The following is a 17,600-nucleotide window of genomic DNA, read 5'->3' on the forward strand; positions in this document are numbered from 1 at the left end:
AAGGATAAGCTAATGTGATTGGACTGGATTTCAATTGCAATATTCAACCAAGTCAACTGAGACTCATCCTGAGCAAGGACCAACAAATGTTTCTGCAGAGGCCTTCAGTTTTCAAGAAAACAATCTCTTCTGTTGATTTATACAATCTTTTAAGAATCCACACTTGATTGTAATTGAGAACACGATACCCGTCACCCCAGGTGGAGGGAGAAAACTGCAGTTTGGGTTTTGCAAAATCTAAGCCCAAGGTGGTTTGGATTTTATGACATCCAATCTAGACAACTACCATGATCAAGGGTGGAGATGGGGGCGGGGGGGAGGGGGAGGGGAGAGAAACACTCCTGCTATAAAGCCTTTGCCCCAGTACAGTGACAAACACGCTTACGATGGATGTCCATAAACCGAGACGAGACACCAAGCCCATGCCGTGAAGGTTTGTGCCCGGTGAGCCGTGCTGCTTGGGGTGGGGGTGGAGCAGAAGGTGAGCGTGTGCTGACCCACCCGAGTCCTTCGGTGGTCCGGTCTGGCAAGGGGAAGCGGCGATGGGGGTCCAGCACGCTGGTCACTGCGCTTTCATCACCAGCTCTTCCAGCGCCTTCTCCCTCTGATTCCCACAAAGCAAAAGAACTTCTTTGATTTCATTTTGCTGGAAACCCATGTCGTTAAACTGAGCTAACAGACGCAAGAATTCAGCTGCCTGGAGGAAGAAGGAAGAGAAGAGAGTGATGTTACCATGGGGTGTTAAGGATGGATTTAGTGTAGAGTTGCAGCAGGAACAGCGCTGGGTGATGAGGTTGCAGCCAGACGACCTGGCCGGGTTGTATTACCGCTGAAGGGCATTCCAACAGCGGACCGAGAGCACACGTACCGCTGCTAGCATTTAAAAGTGTGCCTTTACATCAACTTTTTAAATAAGAAATATTGAATAAAGTCAGCCTCTAGCTGCACGTATTCCTTATAAAGTTTAATATAAATTCCATGCAAGCGTTTGTCTGCATTAGAAAGAGACCAGGGAAAGGCAGCGAGGACAAGCTGGAATTAATTTGTCCTGCTTCCCCCCTTGCTCAGGCTGGGCCCCAGCACCACGACATCTCCCAGAGCCGTGTCCTCAGTAAAAAACACCCTGCCTGCCACCGAGACCCAGGCGCTCTCCCGCTGCCCCAGCCCCAGTGTGTGGTGAGCTGGAAATCCTACGTGCCGGCAGCATCACGTCAAACACCACCCGCCTAAATTTCAGGCATTTCTACCCCCGCAGGCTCTTCATTACCCCCAGGAGGAGACTGGTGATGGAGACCAACGCCTGGCGCGCCACCATGGCTCTTTTCTCCCTGGGGGGTGAATGTGAAGGGAGAGCCAGGAGGGAGGTAGTGAGCATCGGGGAGGGGGGGCTTCCCGCGCAGGGGCTGAGCGAGCATCGCGTTTGCACGGCAGAGTGAGAGGATGGATAGAGAAGAGCGAGGGAGCAGGTGTCCCTCCCGGGGGGTCCTTTTGGTGATGCTGTCCCCAGGGTCTGCTGTGAGTGCGGGCTCACAGCAATGGGTCTGACGTGCCAGGAGGCTGGGCGAGGGGCAGCGGAGGCGGAGGGGAGCGTGCAGCCCGCTGGAAAAGCCAGCCCAGAGGATGCAGCGCAACGGGCCGAGCTGTGCCACCCCGCTCTAACCTTCTTCTCTGAGTACTGGAACATTTCCATGGCCTCCTCCACCTGCCCTTCCTCGTAGCCCTGCTTCAGCAGCCGGTCACAGGCACTCAGGTAGCTCAGGAACTGCAGATGACAACCAGGGTTAATCCAGCCTCACAGACACAGGCAGCGAGCGCGTTCAGGAGCCCACCTTGCCACCTCCCAGGGACACACTCATGGGGAAGACCTGGGCCACCACTGTTGCGTTGGTTCCCATTCGATGCTCAGCCAGGGCAGTCTGTCAGCAGGACTCCCACCGGGAGAAAACAACGTCTTGGTCCCCCCCCGCTCTCCCAAAGTAGGAATGGAAACAAGGTGGAGGGAGGATGAGGAGGCAAATCAAGCATCTGAACCACGCGAGATACAGAGCAATGGCCTCCAGGCTGTGGGGTGCAGCAGAGCCTGTCCTGGTGAGATGCCTACCCTCAGCCAACCTGGCGTCCCTTAGATGTGCCGGGGTTCAGGCACCCGTGGGTTTGCCCCAGGGTCCAAGCACAAAACCCACCCCAGGGGAGACCCGTGTGCTGTCATTACTGAAAGTAAACAGTTATTTTTGGCTTTCCTCATTGTTCTTGGAGCGCTGACAGCACTATTCCCAGTCGTATCTTTTAAATACCAGAAGAATCATTCACTGTCCAAAAACATATGGGACAGACAATAATAAATGAGCTATACAATAGCAGGGGGAATAAAAACATCCCACGGCTCTCCCTGAAGCGGTGCCATCTTCATCCAGGGAGCAGCTGATTCATATCTCCCCAGATCCACCAGCGCTCAGACCTCCACCCTCCCCAGCACCGCCGTAGCCAAGGAGAAGGATTCAGTAAAAGACCGTAAAACTTGAAAAAGCTACAAAAGTCCCCCAAACAGTCAGTTGATCTAGTTCGGCTAAAGAGCAGAGTAAGGATTTTAAGACCTGTCAGCCTTAAGGACTGGCTTATTAACTCAAAAACGAGACAGTAACTTGTCATTGGCATTTGTAACCTGTTTTTTTTTCCCCTCACTACCTCACTAACTGACCCCCCATCACTGCTGTGTTTTCTTGCCCTCTCGCAGCCGGGACAGCTGCTCGCCGTGCTCACAGACAGTCCTGGCAGCCTGCTCAAGCCCAGCATGAAATCGGTGCCATTGCCAACTCAATTATTTTTATCATTAAAAAAATAATACATACGTTTATATCTATATCTGCAAGACTAAAGAGAATCAGGTTTTTCAGTCCTATGACCTCCTAACCCCCTGGGTCCAGCACTGGCCCCACTGGGGAGGAGGAGGAGGTGCCACTGCCCTCTTGAAGCTCCTTCTCCCCTTGTAGCTCTCAAGGAGGCTCCTTATAACACTTAAACACGAAGTTCCTCCAGCACAGGCACCCCTGGGAGAGCTCGGCTTTATCCATGACACAGCCAAACCAATAACCTTGTCACAAACTGCTCATGTGGGAAGAGACCTCCAGGCTCTGGTAGATCAGTAACCTGCCCATTTATCTCTTCTCTCATTTCCTGCTATTTGATACTATGTGCAGCAACGTGGGTTTTACCCTGACGCCCACTGGAAAGGCCCATTCCCATGCAGTCCCTGCTTCAGGTGTTCCAACAACTGGCTGCTTAAGAAGAGCAAAGCCTTACCACCAACCACTTCACCGACCCAGCTGCACCATGAACTATAAGCTGATAGTGTGGAAACAACCACAAGCAAACACCACCGAAGACCCGAACGCTGATTTCATTGTGGAGGAACCAAGTAAACATCTCCCCAGTCCTGCAGCGGGGTTCAAGCCAAGGATGGGCAAAGCTGCTGGGCACAACGGCTCAGGTGCTAGCCTCCATGGACAGAGGCTCTCCGGGGGGACGGGGAGACCCCAGCCAGCACTGCAGCAGACAGCCCTGCTCAACTCACTGCTGCAAATGCCACCACTGAGAACACAACTTCTACAAGCGTTGGAGAGGCTTGAGGAGCCACCATCGGTGGGGATGACTGATGCAGCCTGTTCCAGTGCTTGACCGCCCTTTCAGTGAAGAAATTTTTCCTAACATCCAAACTAAACCTCCCCTGGGGCAACTTGAGGCCATTTCTTCTTGTCCTGTCACTTGTTATCTGGGACAAGACCTCCTAACATCCTTACAGCCCACCACTCTACGACCTCCTTTCAGGCAGCCAGCTTTTTACCCAGCGCAGAGCACACCCATCCAAGCCATGAGCAGCTGGTCTCTCCAGCAGAATGCTGTGGGAGACGGTGTCAAAGGCTTTACTAAGGTCCAAGTAGACACCATCTACAGCCCTTCCCTCATCCGCTAAGAAGGTCATCTTTCACAGAAGGAGATCAGGTTCATCAAGCAGGACCTGCCTTTCATAAACCCGTGCTGGCTGGGCCTGATCCCCCAGCTGTCCTGCACGAGATGTGTGATGGTGCTCGGGGTTCTGCTCTGTAACTTTCCCTGGCACTGAGGTCGGGCTGACAGGCCTGTAGGTCCCTGGATCCTCCTTCCAGCCCTTCTTGTAGATGGGCATCACGTTGGCTCACCTTGTCTTCTGGGACCTCCCCAGTTAGCCGGGACTGCTGATAAACGATGGAGAGTGGCTTGGCAAGCTCCTCCACCAGCTCCCTCCGCACCCTCGGGTGGATCCCGTCTGGCCCCATAGACTTGTGCACGTCTAAGTGGCGCAGCAGGTCAACCGTCCCCTCCTAGGCTGTGGGGGCTTCATTCTGCTCCTCCTTGTCCCCGTCTTCCAGCTCAGGATGCCGAGTGCCCAGAGGGAAGCTGGTCTTGCTATTAAAGACTGAGGCAAAGAAAGCATTAAGCCTTTTCCTCATCCTTCGTGGCAATGTTCCCCGCCGCATCCAATAAAGGATGTGGATTATCCTTGGCCCTCCTTTTGTTTCTACTGTATTTGTAAAAACATTTTTTATTATCTTTTACGGCAGTGGCCAGCCTGAGTTCCAGCTGGGCTTTCATCCCTCTGATCTTCGCCCTGCCTAACCTCCTAACATCCTTACAGCCCTCCAGAGCTGCCTGCCTCTTCTTCCAAAGGTGGCACACTCTTCCTTTCCCCCCCACCCCCCGGTCCCAGCCAAAGCTCTGTTCAGCCAGGCCAGTCTTCTCCCCCACCAGCTCATCTTTTGGCACATGGGGACGGCCTCCTCCTGTGCCTGTAACTTGAGTTGAAACGTATTTTCCAGGAAGGTTTAGCCTAATCTGGTAGTTTTGTACTTGTAAGAGATGCACATACAAAAGAGGGCTAGGCTTTATGTTTTATCTTGGCTGAACTGGGCATAGGTGGGAAAGATGGAAACTGCTGGTGAAGAAAGCGCAGGATATAAGGCAGACCTTGTCTTTTGCTGCATTAATCTCTTCTCCAGGGGAATGGGAGTCCCGGTGTTTATACAGAAGGGAGCAGGCTGTACCATTCCCATCCTCAATAAGATGTGCTGCTTCTCGATACTGAAGCCAGTAGCTGCTACAAGGCACCCTTGCACGGCTTTGTGCAACGAACGTGGGCTGGGCTCTGTTCATCTCCCCCCACCCGGATGAAGCCCTTACGAAGAATGCAAAGCTCCCCTTCCCACCCCGGCCCGAAACACCAGCGAGGGGATGGGGGGGCTGCTCCAGCCGGGGGCGACTCAGGAAGGAGCCAGAAGCTGCAGGATGACTCAGCTGCAGAGCAGCTTCTGCACCGACCAGCCGGGTAAGAGCTGGCCCACGCAGCACGGGCAGCTCCCCGGGAGGGGATCGGGAAGGGGACCGGCCCCCGGCAGTGGCTGCTCAGTGCCGTGCTGCTCACACCTCTGCCCAGGGTCTGCTCCTGCTCCCTGGCATGGCAGCCCAGGGGACGTCCCTCTTGCTCAGCTGCGATAGAGCCCCTTCTCTCTCTGCAAGAGCTGCTGGGATAATTTAGCCCTACTGAACGCTCCACTGGGATGGGCAGGTCCAGCGCCAAGCCAGGGGGTCGGAGCCAGCAGCATCCCTCACCACACAGGTGCTCTGAGCCCACCTGGACCACGGAAAGTTTGTCTGGACAAGCAGAGACGTTGGGAATTGGGATGCAGCACAGCAGGCTGCGACGTACTCTGACGCCAGAGGTAGGAAGGGGTTGTACGTTCATTATTTTGAATAAATTCCAGGTTACTATAGAGGGTTCCTCAGGAAAAGAGCTCTGGGACCCAGCCGCAATGCTTGCAGGGAGTCCCTGGTTGCTCCAGTGCAGGGAAACTTGTGTTTTGGAGAGAGCCCAGACAAATCTCCAAGGTATTTATACAGTCCCGCTCTGACAGGATGAGCCATGGCAATAATCACATGAATCTAACAGCTGGGAAAAAATTATGTGCAAAAAGTTTCCATATACAGGGGCAAAAATTGTACTTCAAAAGGACACCACACTCCAAACAACAGATTGATCAGATAACATTACCCGGCCGTTATTACTTGCTGAAAAGCTGAGGGCGACTCAGTGCTATTTTATTACAGCAGAAGTACAAACGCGTGATCTCATGGAAAACCCTGTCAGCTGAGGTCTGATTCCAAAGTGGGAAACCCAAGAGAAAAGAAAAAAGCCATGAGAAGTCCACCCCAAGCAAGGCAGCCATGCCTTTCTCCACAAAAATCACGTTTAACTTCACCAAAAGCTTTCCGCCCGATGCCGCACCAGCTCCACCAACCTGACTTAAGCTTTGCCTTCCAGTCTTCTGGAGGGTGAGGATGGCTTTGTGGGTGGGATAGCCCAAGGCTATAACAGGCTCGATGAGGTCCCGCTCCTCTTGGCTCAGAGCCAAGAGCAGGTCAGCCGCCGAATCCCTCTGGGATCTGTGGGAACTGAGAGGTTGCGCAGGCACGGAGGCGGGGGGGGAGGCAGGCGTAGGGGCTGAGGGACTGCAAGAGAAAAACAGCAGATGGTCTTCTTGGTCCAGCTCATAAAATCATGTCAAACAACGCAGACTGAAGCAAAGCTTTCAAATGCCAGCAGTTACCTTGCTCTCTCCAGAAGCAGAAAATTCCCATACATAGAACAAACTCCCCTGGGCATCAGGGGAGACTGGACTTAATCAAACCCAGGCTCAGCTATGGACACAGATCAAACAGCAGTAGGGAGGGTTCATGAAGCAAAGTAAGCAAACCCAGCCTCCTTTCCCCGGCAATCCTGGTCATCTCTCCAGCAATAAATGCCATGCTTGTCCTTGAGCGGCCAAGCAAGAGGCAGGCGATGCAGCAGCCCAGGCAGGAGGATGCTCCCCTGATGCCTCATTTATGCCAGATATATTTAGGCTTCTGTTACAAAGCCATCTCCAGAAATGACCTTGCACATGCACGCTCTTGCCTGGGGTTGAAGCTTTAGCATTCAGCATGATGCATGTGGAACAGCAGCCGAGAAGGGCAGGCAATGTACAAATACACAAGGGCATCTGATCTTTCCTTAATTACCCTACGTCTAATGCAACTACATATAAATAACCTGGCCTTCCATGTGTCCAATGGTTTCAGTTGCAGGTTTTGAGTAATTCATCTCCTAAATCTCTCAAGTAGGTGGGGAAGACGTGATTTCTTAAAAAACATGGCGTAATTCAGATTTAAATTGACAAAGCAATATTTACTCCATCATTTCACATCACTGTCTCTGTCACTAAATGATCTGTATTTCTAGTAGGACTACGAAGTCCAAAGTTTCCTAAAGAAGACATGATGGCTGTAAGTGGGGCATTTCCCTATTAACCCTGTTTATATCTGTTAGAGGGTCAAAAATGGAGAATGGAGAAGGAAGAGGGGAAAAATCCATTTCTTTTTTTTTTAGTGTTTCAATTGAAAATCAAGACACCTTGCTTGTTGGGAAAAATATGGATGTTTTGGCTAGGACAGAACAAGTAAACGTGCTCCCAGAAAGCTTGCCTTTAAACTCTAGCAAAAAAAACCCCACCTTCCTTCACTTCACTCATCAGCAATTCCTCATGGATTCAGTGTTCCCAAAGCCCCGTTTCGGTTCCATTTTGGACCACAGCAAACGGGACCAATTCAATGCCCTCCACCTCCCTCCTGTCTCAGCAACAAGCAAAGGGCCACCAGAAGGAAAAACGCCTCACCGGCACCGTGGGCTTATGCCGTTTGATTGGGGGGATTGGGGCAGCTGGAGGAGCTGGCACCAAGGTCCCCAGCCGGGACACATCCGGGGCTGGCCCATACTTGACGCTGCGGCTGGTGCGGGGGCGCCGGGGCAGCGGCCGGGACACCGGGACCCCCCTGCTCTCCGTGGTAGTTCTGTTCAAAGGATGCACCAAAGCAGCCAGCTTCCTCCTGGCAGCTTCCAGCTCGTTCTTCATGTTGTTAAATATCACCATGGATCTTCTCTGCTTGCTCGGGTCCGGGCTGGCTGGCTTGTGGCCATCATTCTCCAGCGAGGGCTCCAGCAAGCTGGGCGATGTCTTTGGTCGGGGCTGGTAAAAACCAGGACGCAGAGCCACACCTCTCTCAGTGCTTCGCCTCCTGGGAAGCTTTTCATCCTTGTCGTTCTCTTCCCAGGAGGTTGAGGAGTACTCATCATCCTCAGAGTACTCGTCCTCCTCTGAGTGCCAGCTCTCGCTCTCGGGCAAGGCACCTCTGCCCGCGGTGTGCCCGTAGCTGCTGTGGGCAGAGCTCAGGCTGATGCTGCGCCGCACCGCCCCGTCCCGTGCTCGCCCCCCGTAGCTGTCGGCAGGATCCACCAGCAGCAGCCAGCACGGCGGAGCTGTGGGGATGACTTCGGAGGTGACCTGATGCCGGGAGGTTTGCTGCTGAGAAGCCACCTCTACCCAGTAAAGCACTTTTCTTTCCAGTGAGAAGTCATGCTGTGGAAGAGTGAAAAGCAGGTGGTGAGGGCATCTGAACCCAGACGGTGCAGCACGGAGCAAACCACGTGCTTCACGAGGGCACCTTAAGGGCTGCATCCCTCCCATTCTGGCCCCTATTTCCCTGAGCACAGGGCTGGCTGCGGGCACTGAGGCTGTAGGATTGGGCAGTGCCAGCCTCATCCCTATAAGGAATCCCCAGATTTATACTTGAAAGAAAAATCTATGAATTTATTCCTATTTTGAGCTGCATCTGCAATTCTTTTGACAGGTGTTTAATGCTCAGAGGTGGTTTTGTGTCACTTTGGCTGCTGTGGAAGGGAAGAGGGTGCAGACAGGAGATGCGGGCATCCTGATTTCAGGCAGCTGCATCGGCACCGCATCCCAGAGCGGAATCTGAAGTTTGTCCTCCTATCCCAGAAAGACCCAACCCTCCTGCTTGGATGGGATTTAAAAAAAAAAACACCACCACCAAACCAACCCCTTCCTCCCACCCACCACAAATCATCCTCACCTCCTCCCACTCCTGCTGCAAACCAGCCAATTAAAAGGAGATCAATTAGGAGAGGTTTCCCATCCCTTTTTCACAAGAAAAGGAAACCACCACCGACATCCCTTTGGGCACCGCCCAGAAGTGAATCCCGGCGTGGATGCAAGCAGAGGCGACTCACCATGGTGCTCACGAGGATGTCGGTGCAATCGGGGAGCTCGATAGCCGGGGCAGTGATTAAAGTGTTTTCTGCCGCTGAGTCTCCACTGAGGCTTACGGCTGTCCGGAAGGGAACTTCATCCAGGTAGCTCATTGCTGCTGCCTGAATTCTTGCTGCTAGAGGAAGGGATGAAACAAAACTGTAAAAGGCAGGACTAGCACTATGTGAACTGGGTGGAAGAAGAGAAAGATGAGCTGTTTCAAGTGATGCCGGTAAAAGGAAAGCAACCCTTAGAGATGCGGCCAGCCGAGTAAAAACCACTGTGTGTAATGTCCAGTCTTGCAAAATCTTAATTACTGGTACCGGGAAGATTTGTCTGAACTGACTTTTGCTATTTTGAGCATGAGCCAGAAGGACCTGACCAAGCTTACAGCTTTATTGGGACAGATCCCGAGTGCTTTTCTCCTCCATCTCCACCTCCATGCGTGCCCCGCTGTTTTCCATTCCTCCTCACTGCCCATCGCAAACTCCCTTTCCTAAGCTGGGGACAGACCGAGCACTTTTTCCTGTTACAGAGGCAGAAACCATGGCCAAGGGGGACACCTCCCAGGCCTCCTCTCCCTCTGTGACCCGAGAGCACCCGTGCTTGCAGAGCTCATCACACAGCCACGTGCTGCTAAGCTGTCACACGGAGCAGCCCGGGGAAGCTGGGGTGAGGGCATCCCCTCCAGCGCCGCAGCAGCTTACCGAGCACCAGACAGGGAGGCTGGTGCGTCAGGAAAGCTTCAGTGTCAGAGGGATGTCAAACGAGCCATTTTAAGGCCAGGCTGGCTTTTAAGAGTTATTCGTTTTAAGCACGGTGATGTTTTTAGGTTAGGAATAGCAGAAGAGGGAAAAACTTCTGACGAACTGGGAATGGTGGCATGGAAAATATTACTGCAACTTACTATGCTTTTTTATTAGTATTATATTAATAGTAATATTAAATTGTAGTATTATTAAATGTAACATTATATAAACATTACAATTACTACGCTTACTGCGTAGCCATCAGCTCTGTATAAATGTCTCAACTTGCTGCATGAAGCCTCGAGTCCCCAGCTTCCCAGCGTTGACAGCATGTGAAATAATTTCCTTTATATACTGTCAGCTGGGAAGAGCTGATGGTCAGTCTTCTACTGAGTTCTGGTACCTGCAGCCTGTGCCTGTTCCTCCCAAAATCCTCAACAGTCACCCTCGAGACAAACAGTAAATAAAATACTCTGTGTGACATGCTTAAATGTTTTTACCAATTTATTTTTTTCTTTAAAAAGAAATTATTTCTACATCAATGAAGATAAATGCTCCACAAAAAGAAAACAAGCAGATGAATGTACACAAGGCAGAAAAAGCTGCCTGTTTAGTGCAAAAATGAGGATCTATAATGGGAAACAGCATTCAAGGTAGTTTATGTTAGCTTCCAGACCACAAAGAAAGAGCAACACACACAATAGCTTGGCACAGCTCAGTTGATCTTATCAGAACTACAAAAGAGTTGTCACTCGCCTGTTTACGCCAGGAGCCTTTAATAGCCAGGGCTGTGGTGCAGGCAGAGCCCCTAACCAGCTTTGCAGCTCCCACACATGCATTGCTGCTAGCACGCAACTCAAACAACGTGTCCAGAGCCTGCACGGCGCCAGGCCATCTGCTCCCCAGCCTAAGAGGGCTTAGCGTATGTTACAATCCACGTCAGCACTGACAAAGACAACGCGTGAAAACATCTGTAAGCGAAGCTACCCTCCCCCACTTTCTCCAACTGCTCCACGTGGCCCTGCAACACCTGCCTGCAAGAGGGACAGACCCTCTTTGCAGCTTATGCTGTAAAGCAGCTCTTCCCAAAGGCCATGCGGTACAAAGGTGCAAAGGGAAAGAGTATCTCACCATCCGTCACCTAGAACAGCTTTACTGGGGTTTAAATGCTACTTCAAGGGATAGAGATGGGTAGTGAATGTGTCCAAAGCCACGATGAAGAAAATACAGAGCGATTACCATAGTATATCTCACTGTATTTCACTGCATTAAATACCGTGCTCTAAGAAAGGCTCCCACAAGTGTTAATTCCTAAAACCACTATTTTGAAAAAAAGCAGCACATTGGGGTGAGAAGCGATGATAACGAAAATGCTACTAAAGAATAAAAGAGGGTCAGTTGTAAACACCAGCTTACTCCAGAAAGCAACTCCATCAGGAGTTCTAACCTCATGTGCTTCGCGCCAGCCCTGCTGCTTTCACATCAAAGATATAGGCTGGCAAAAGAACAAATTAATATCAGGAAGCAAATGTGCCTTAAAAGCATGAAAAACCTGAACTGCACTGGGACCAGGGAAGGAACAGGATGCAAACAAGTCTCAGGAACTCACAGCCAACGCCTCTCTTCTTCTGGGCTAGAATAAGTTTTTAAAACTTAAAAATAATAGGAAATACTAAACCAAATTTGAATCTTAAATCTGAATACACCTTTTTTTTTTTTTTTTTTTAAAATACCCTATCTCCATGTATTTTACAAGTTAAGATTTTAAACATTCCTCTTCCACCTGTGGCTTCAACATCTTCCTCACTAAAAACATAAAAAATTTTAATGCAGATGTCAGGACAAGAGCAAATATGTAGAGCAAACCACAGAAAGCTTGAGGGGTTGAAAAACACCTGAACGTGCATTATCCCCTGGCATTTTCAAGTCCTATTTTTATTAAAAATATGAAGTTATCCTTACCGTCAGACGAAATCATGGAGCTCTTCTTGCAGGGCTGGGAGAACAGGGTTGCTTCTACGCTGCCTGCTCATCTACTGCTCCATTCTTCAAATTCTTGCAGCGTCAGACAAGCATCTGGCTTTGACGGTTTTAAGATTATCATAGCCTAAGCGGCTAGCCTGTCCTGTCAGATGTGCTGATGGGATAAGGAGCCTAACTGTTTAAGCAGAGCATCCTTCGGTCACTAAGCTTCCTGAACCGAAAGCATTGTTTCTGCAATTGTTTCTATCCTAACTGAACTTCTGCTTTTTCTTCAGGTATAACTCCCCAGGATCTGACCTAGCCGTAGGTCTTGGAGTAACGAGATGTAGAGGTGACAGCAGGGGTGGGAAGACATACGGACATGAAAATCAGAACCCTTTCCTCCAGAGGACTTCACAGCAATCTGTAGGGTGCTATAGGTAAGCAATACACAAGTGAGCAAAAACTGCAAACTTCTGCACCCAGATTAATTCTATCAAAAATTACTAGTTCATGCACTCTTGCTAACAGAAACAAATGCAAAGCTTCAGCCAAGAAACTATTAACGTTACACAAGGCCCAAGTGTTTAATTTAGGCAATTATACACATTGCCTCCTCCACGAATTACACAACGTTGTGATGTGAAGAGGTAAGGAATCGGCAAGATTAAATCCATTCCTGCACGTTAGGGCTAAGCAAGAATAACGACTGCAGCTCTGGAAACACACCATGACAATCTGCATAGACCACCCAAGCCCCAAACCCATATGGCCCATCACTGTTTCAAGCAAACTGTCCAGAACATGGAAGGTTTTGAAATCAGATGCCTCTGTCACCTTGTAGGAGGGAGAAGTTCCTTGACGTAAACCTTTTCCCAGCAATCCTCTCCACGCTAGAGTTGTATTTGGTGCCAAGTACTGAAACAAATCTCTCCCTTGAAGTAAAAATGCTTCAAACAACAAAAAAAGCCATCAATTTTTCTCAATTTATTCTGCATAAAAACAACTTACAAAATAGAGCTGGGTTTTTAAATCAAGTATTATGTACATGACCTGTCCCTGTACAAAAATAGCTATATAGGCAAAAACAATTACAGTAGGTTAGACTTCAGATTTTATTGGGGTTTTTTTCCACCAGGCTTATTCATCAAACTCATACATATTCACACGGCTGTCTGACCTATTTCACCACAACTGGGAATTTTTTCCATGTTGTGGTACCAGTTTCAGTCCACAAAAGTAAAACATCAACAGCTGCTTTAATCAACCTTGAAAAATCCTGTGTTTTTTGTACTCCAGAATTTGTTTAAACTTGTAATAGGTTTGTATCTATACAGAAAAATGCAGGAACTATTTTGACAGTGATGCCTGACATGCTTCATTTAAAAACATGTTTACTAATGATCTCTTTTTTTCTTTTTATACCTCTTTATTTCTGGAGATTTCATCATCTGGATTTAGGCTTATAAAGATAAAAGCCACTAAAAATAGGATGTTAATACTGGCACAAATACCCTTGGTCAGTAATGTTTCTTTATTAAGATTGAGATCAGTTAACAAAAACTCGCAGCGGGATTGTAATTCCATACCACAATAGGCCTAGCAGCTTTGGGCTTGCTCAGGTACTTCCCTGCAGAGTCAGATGGCAAAAGCAATTCTTACACTTTTCTTCAAGACACTCCAGTACCTGGCTACCGAAACAGAGGATGAGGCTTCCTCTTTGGACCCTCTAATATCTACACAAGCAATTATAATGAAATATTCCTCCAATGTTAAAATAATTTATTACTAAATCATCTGACCGCAGTGGCCCACGTGTCATTTGTGGGGAGACTCGGAAGAACCCATCCTGGAGGGATGCAGCTTCCTTCAGGGTGATCAGCTGGCACCAAGTACCGATCCCATCCATGCCTTTAACAGAGAGAGTGTTGTTTGAGAGGACAGCCGGTATGAGTTTGAAGATTTATTACATACCCACACAGGTATTTTTCTATACCCATCAATACACAAAACACTGTAAATTGTACTCTGAAACTTGTTTTTCAAAACACAAATGTGAAAATTCTATGTACTATTCTATTAAAAGGCATAGTTATGCATGGAAGTGCACTCTGCCTCACACGGGCATCTGTTTGGATACAACTCTACCAAGCGAGAAGCTTGATCCCTAACCAAAACAGAACAGGACAATTCACTGCATAACCATATCTGGAAGTTTACGAACCAAAAGGGGCCACACATTTACAATCTCAATAAACAATACTCATCATCTTTGATAATAAAATAAAGACTCTGGGTTTACCTGATGTGGATTAGAGCTGCTACAGAATGCTCAGCTTGTAAGTAATACTCTCTGAAGGGTTGCAATAGATGGGCTAGAGGAAATTCATCTGTTAAATCAAACACAGAAATCATTCAATAAATCAGAAAGACCTTCGATTCTACTAAGTCTTAGGAGCCCCAAATCTGCCAACTCATTTGCTACTCCCCAGCTATAACTGGAAATCACTTCCCTATGTAATACAGTAAGGACTGTTGCCATGTTTCGCTTGTCTCCTCATCCTTACCGGAGCTGTCAGAGGCAAGTCAAGACTAGGAAAACTTTTCCCACCTCCATCCTCTAAACAAGGGGAACATATGAACACTGAATCGTTACAGACTACCCGAGTCACACCTACCAAAATCACCAGACTAAAGCATCTGTTGGGTGCTGGAAGTCTTCAATCTATTCTGTCTATTCTCACTTCAGCTTAATCTACAACCTCTTCTTGCAGAACACTATGAAATCAGCTTGAGATATACTGTAGTCTACGCTGAAGAGCTGAACAGTTCTTATATCACATGTGCTACAGCACACTACTTTTATCCCATCTTTTCCTCGGACCATAAATTACTGTGCTGGATGGTTTCTTTCTCAACTATTTTATGCCCACATTTTAAACCCAGTGTCTATGAAATGGTGATGTGGTATGGAAAAATACTGTTAAATACGGCATGCAGAATTTACCTGGATCCCCAAACAGCTTGGAATCAATTTCAAGTTTCTGCTGCAGTAGTTTTTCCCTTTCCTTCTTCTGTTTCTTCTCCATTTCTCTCTTCCTTTCCTCCTCCTGTTCTCCCTCCAACATAACCCTTAATGCTCTCTCCTCAGCTTCATACAGCTCTGTGCGATTTTTGAGCAATGTTTTGAGACTCTCCACCTGATTTTCAAATGCTTCATCTGCTGAGGGGGGTGGACAAACACCTAAACAGAAAGAAAATTAATTTAAAATTTTCAAATTCAGAAGGGGCCCTGTTATCAGACTTGACAGCAGAGCCGGCAAAATCTCAGAGGAACGCGAGCTTAACCTTGCCAAAGACTACCTTACTGGAATAATTCTTCTATCAAGAAAGAGCCTGGAAACATAGGAACAAAACCACTGTCTTTAGCATTGCATAGCTATTCTTGCATAACAGTGTAACTAAAATCACTACTAAAGAAACAGCTGTTTCAAGCTGCACCCTGCTAGTCTGCACACCGAACAAATATCATTTTATTTCCTGTGCGCACAATTAAAAGTTTGATAAAAATCTCATAATTAACCTTTCCTGCCAGCAGCCTCTTTTCTCAGTTTCCGAAGCTTTTCTAATGCACGCAGAATGTCCACCATCCTCTTTGTGTCTGCTTGTTTCTTCCGCACTTCAGATAAGACACTGTCTGCAGCAGCCTTAAGTTCTCGTTCCTATGAAAGAAAGAAAAAGACCAGACATGATGTGTGAAATACCCCATGCAGACAAGAATGAAACTGTACTTTAAAAAGATTAGTGAAGCACTGGGGATCAGAATAACTTCCTAGTAACACAGCCATAGCAAGTTAAGTCAACCATCCAACCACACCTTTTTATGAAGAAGCTAGAACAGGATGGCCTTCAGGAAACAAAATTTCCAACCCATAGATTTGGGCCAAATGGCTAAAGCCTGATAACCACAAAAAGTTAGGAAAAACATTAACAATAAATATAAACATAAACCATCCTACAGCTCAGCAATTAAAGACCATTAACATGCCACAGGTGGAACACAAACACTTCCCCAACAGCTGCTCTGTACCACCCTGGCAGCAGACCAAGCACCACCAGCACCGCAGCTCTTCAGCCAACACAAAGGTGTTGCAGCACTTCCCAGAAAGCCTAACTTGGGGTGGGGGTTGTGGGTTTTCTTTTGCTTCGGAGCCATTTTACTTTCTGTTGAGGCTGAAAAGCTTGTGAACAACGAGCTTTACAAGGATGAAGCCAGCTGGCAAGGCTCATGGTGACTGAAATGGTCCGTAGGGTAGCTGTGAGCAGCAAGGGGCTGGCTGGCAGCTTGGGACCCGGGAGGAAGCCCTCCTCGCGCAACCAGGAGTTCAGAAACTATTAAAACCAAAATTGTTGAGGCCTCGGACACCAGCGTGGCACAACTGTGATGCCCACCAAGGCTTTTAAGGAAGAAGCAGGGCTGCCTGCTTTGGCAGCTGCATGTCTCCAAGCCAGCTGAAGCCGTGCAGCACCCAGGTGGCACCTACTGAACCAAAGGCCAAAGCACCCGGGTGGCACGTACTGAACCAGGGAGCAGCTATTGAACCAGAGGACCAAAGCACCCGGGTGGCACCTACTGAGCCAGGTAGCACCTACTGAACCTGGGGCCAAAGCACCCAGGTGGCACCCAGTGAACCAGGGGACCAAAGCACCCGGGTGGCACCTACTGAACCTGCCGGATGGCACCTACCGCACCAGGTGGCAACTAGTGAACCAGGGGACCAAAGCACCCAGGTGGCACCTACCACAAGGGGCCAAAGCCAGGCGCCTGCCGGGCTGAGCCCGCCGCGGGCCCGGTACCGCAGGCCTCCCCGGCCCCGCCGCGCTGCCCCACCGGGCGGGCCTCCCCGGAGGAGGCAGGATCAGGCCGTACCCGGTTCTTCTCCTCCACCTCCTGGATGCACTTGGCCCGCCACTGGTCGATCTTGGCCTCCCGCTCGGCGGCCCGGGCCGCCTCCGCCTCCTTGGCCGCCTGGGCTTCCTGCTTCCTGCGCTGCAGGCGCTGCCGCCTCTTCCTCGCCCTCTCGGCCTTCCTCCGCAGCGCCTCGCGGTAGCCGGGCTCCCGCAGGGGCCGCACGACGTCCCGCAGCTCCCGCCGCACCGCCTCCGCCTCCTCCCGCGCCTGGGCCCAGCCCGCCTCGTCCCCCTCGGCCTCCCGCCGCCGCAGGGCCCGGCAGAGCGCGGCCAGCCGCGCCACCCGCCCCAGCGCCTCCACCGCCAGCTGCCGGGCGCTGCTGGGGCTGGCGGCGGGCGGCGGCGGCGGCGGCGGGGGGGGGAAGGCCCGGCGCCGGCCCAGGAACTGCGACAGCCACAGCTCGTCCTGCTGCCGCTGCGCCGCCGCCGCCTCCTCCTCAGCCGCCGGCCGCGGCGGGAACGGAGGCACCGCGGGGAAGTAGGGGCCGCCGCCCGGCGGGAAGCGCGGCCCCGCGTCGCCCTCGGGCCCGGCCGGCGGCGGCGGCAGCAGGAGGAAGGGCGGCGGCGCCGCTGCCGGCCCCGCGAAGGGCCCCGGGCGGGCGGCGGGGCCGGGGAAGGGCGCGGCGGGCGGCGGGAAGGGCCCGGCCGGCGGCGGGAATGCCCGGAACGGCGGCGGCAAGCGCCCGGGGAAGTGCGGCGGCTGCGCCATGCTGCCGCCTCGGGGGCCGCCGCGCCGCAGCGCCCC

The 17,600-nt window shown here is 50.5% G+C and overlaps 2 protein-coding genes across 2 annotated transcripts; both read right to left on the bottom strand.

Annotated features, from left to right (window-relative positions):
- Window positions 1-103: 103 nt before the first annotated feature.
- On the bottom strand, window positions 104-12,757 carry UBAP1L (ubiquitin associated protein 1 like). Its single transcript, XM_040601579.1, is given in 7 exon segments — window positions 104-697; window positions 1,661-1,762; window positions 6,330-6,500; window positions 6,502-6,540; window positions 7,743-8,483; window positions 9,155-9,309; window positions 11,885-12,757. Coding segments are annotated over 7 exon segments (1,359 nt in total). The 5' UTR covers window positions 11,901-12,757; the 3' UTR covers window positions 104-562.
- Window positions 12,758-12,856: 99 nt separating this feature from the next.
- On the bottom strand, window positions 12,857-17,584 carry PDCD7 (programmed cell death 7). The gene is made up of 5 exons (XM_040601580.1): window positions 16,815-17,584; window positions 15,468-15,606; window positions 14,892-15,128; window positions 14,187-14,274; window positions 12,857-13,795 (listed from the first exon to the last, which is right to left on the bottom strand). Exons 1-5 carry the CDS (start codon window positions 17,562-17,564, stop codon window positions 13,678-13,680), a joined length of 1,332 nt encoding a protein of 443 aa, XP_040457514.1. The 5' UTR covers window positions 17,565-17,584; the 3' UTR covers window positions 12,857-13,677.
- Window positions 17,585-17,600: the final 16 nt, after the last annotated feature.

This window comes from Falco naumanni, chromosome 7 (genome assembly GCF_017639655.2).
Source record: "Falco naumanni isolate bFalNau1 chromosome 7, bFalNau1.pat, whole genome shotgun sequence".
Taxonomy (NCBI): domain Eukaryota; kingdom Metazoa; phylum Chordata; class Aves; order Falconiformes; family Falconidae; genus Falco; species Falco naumanni.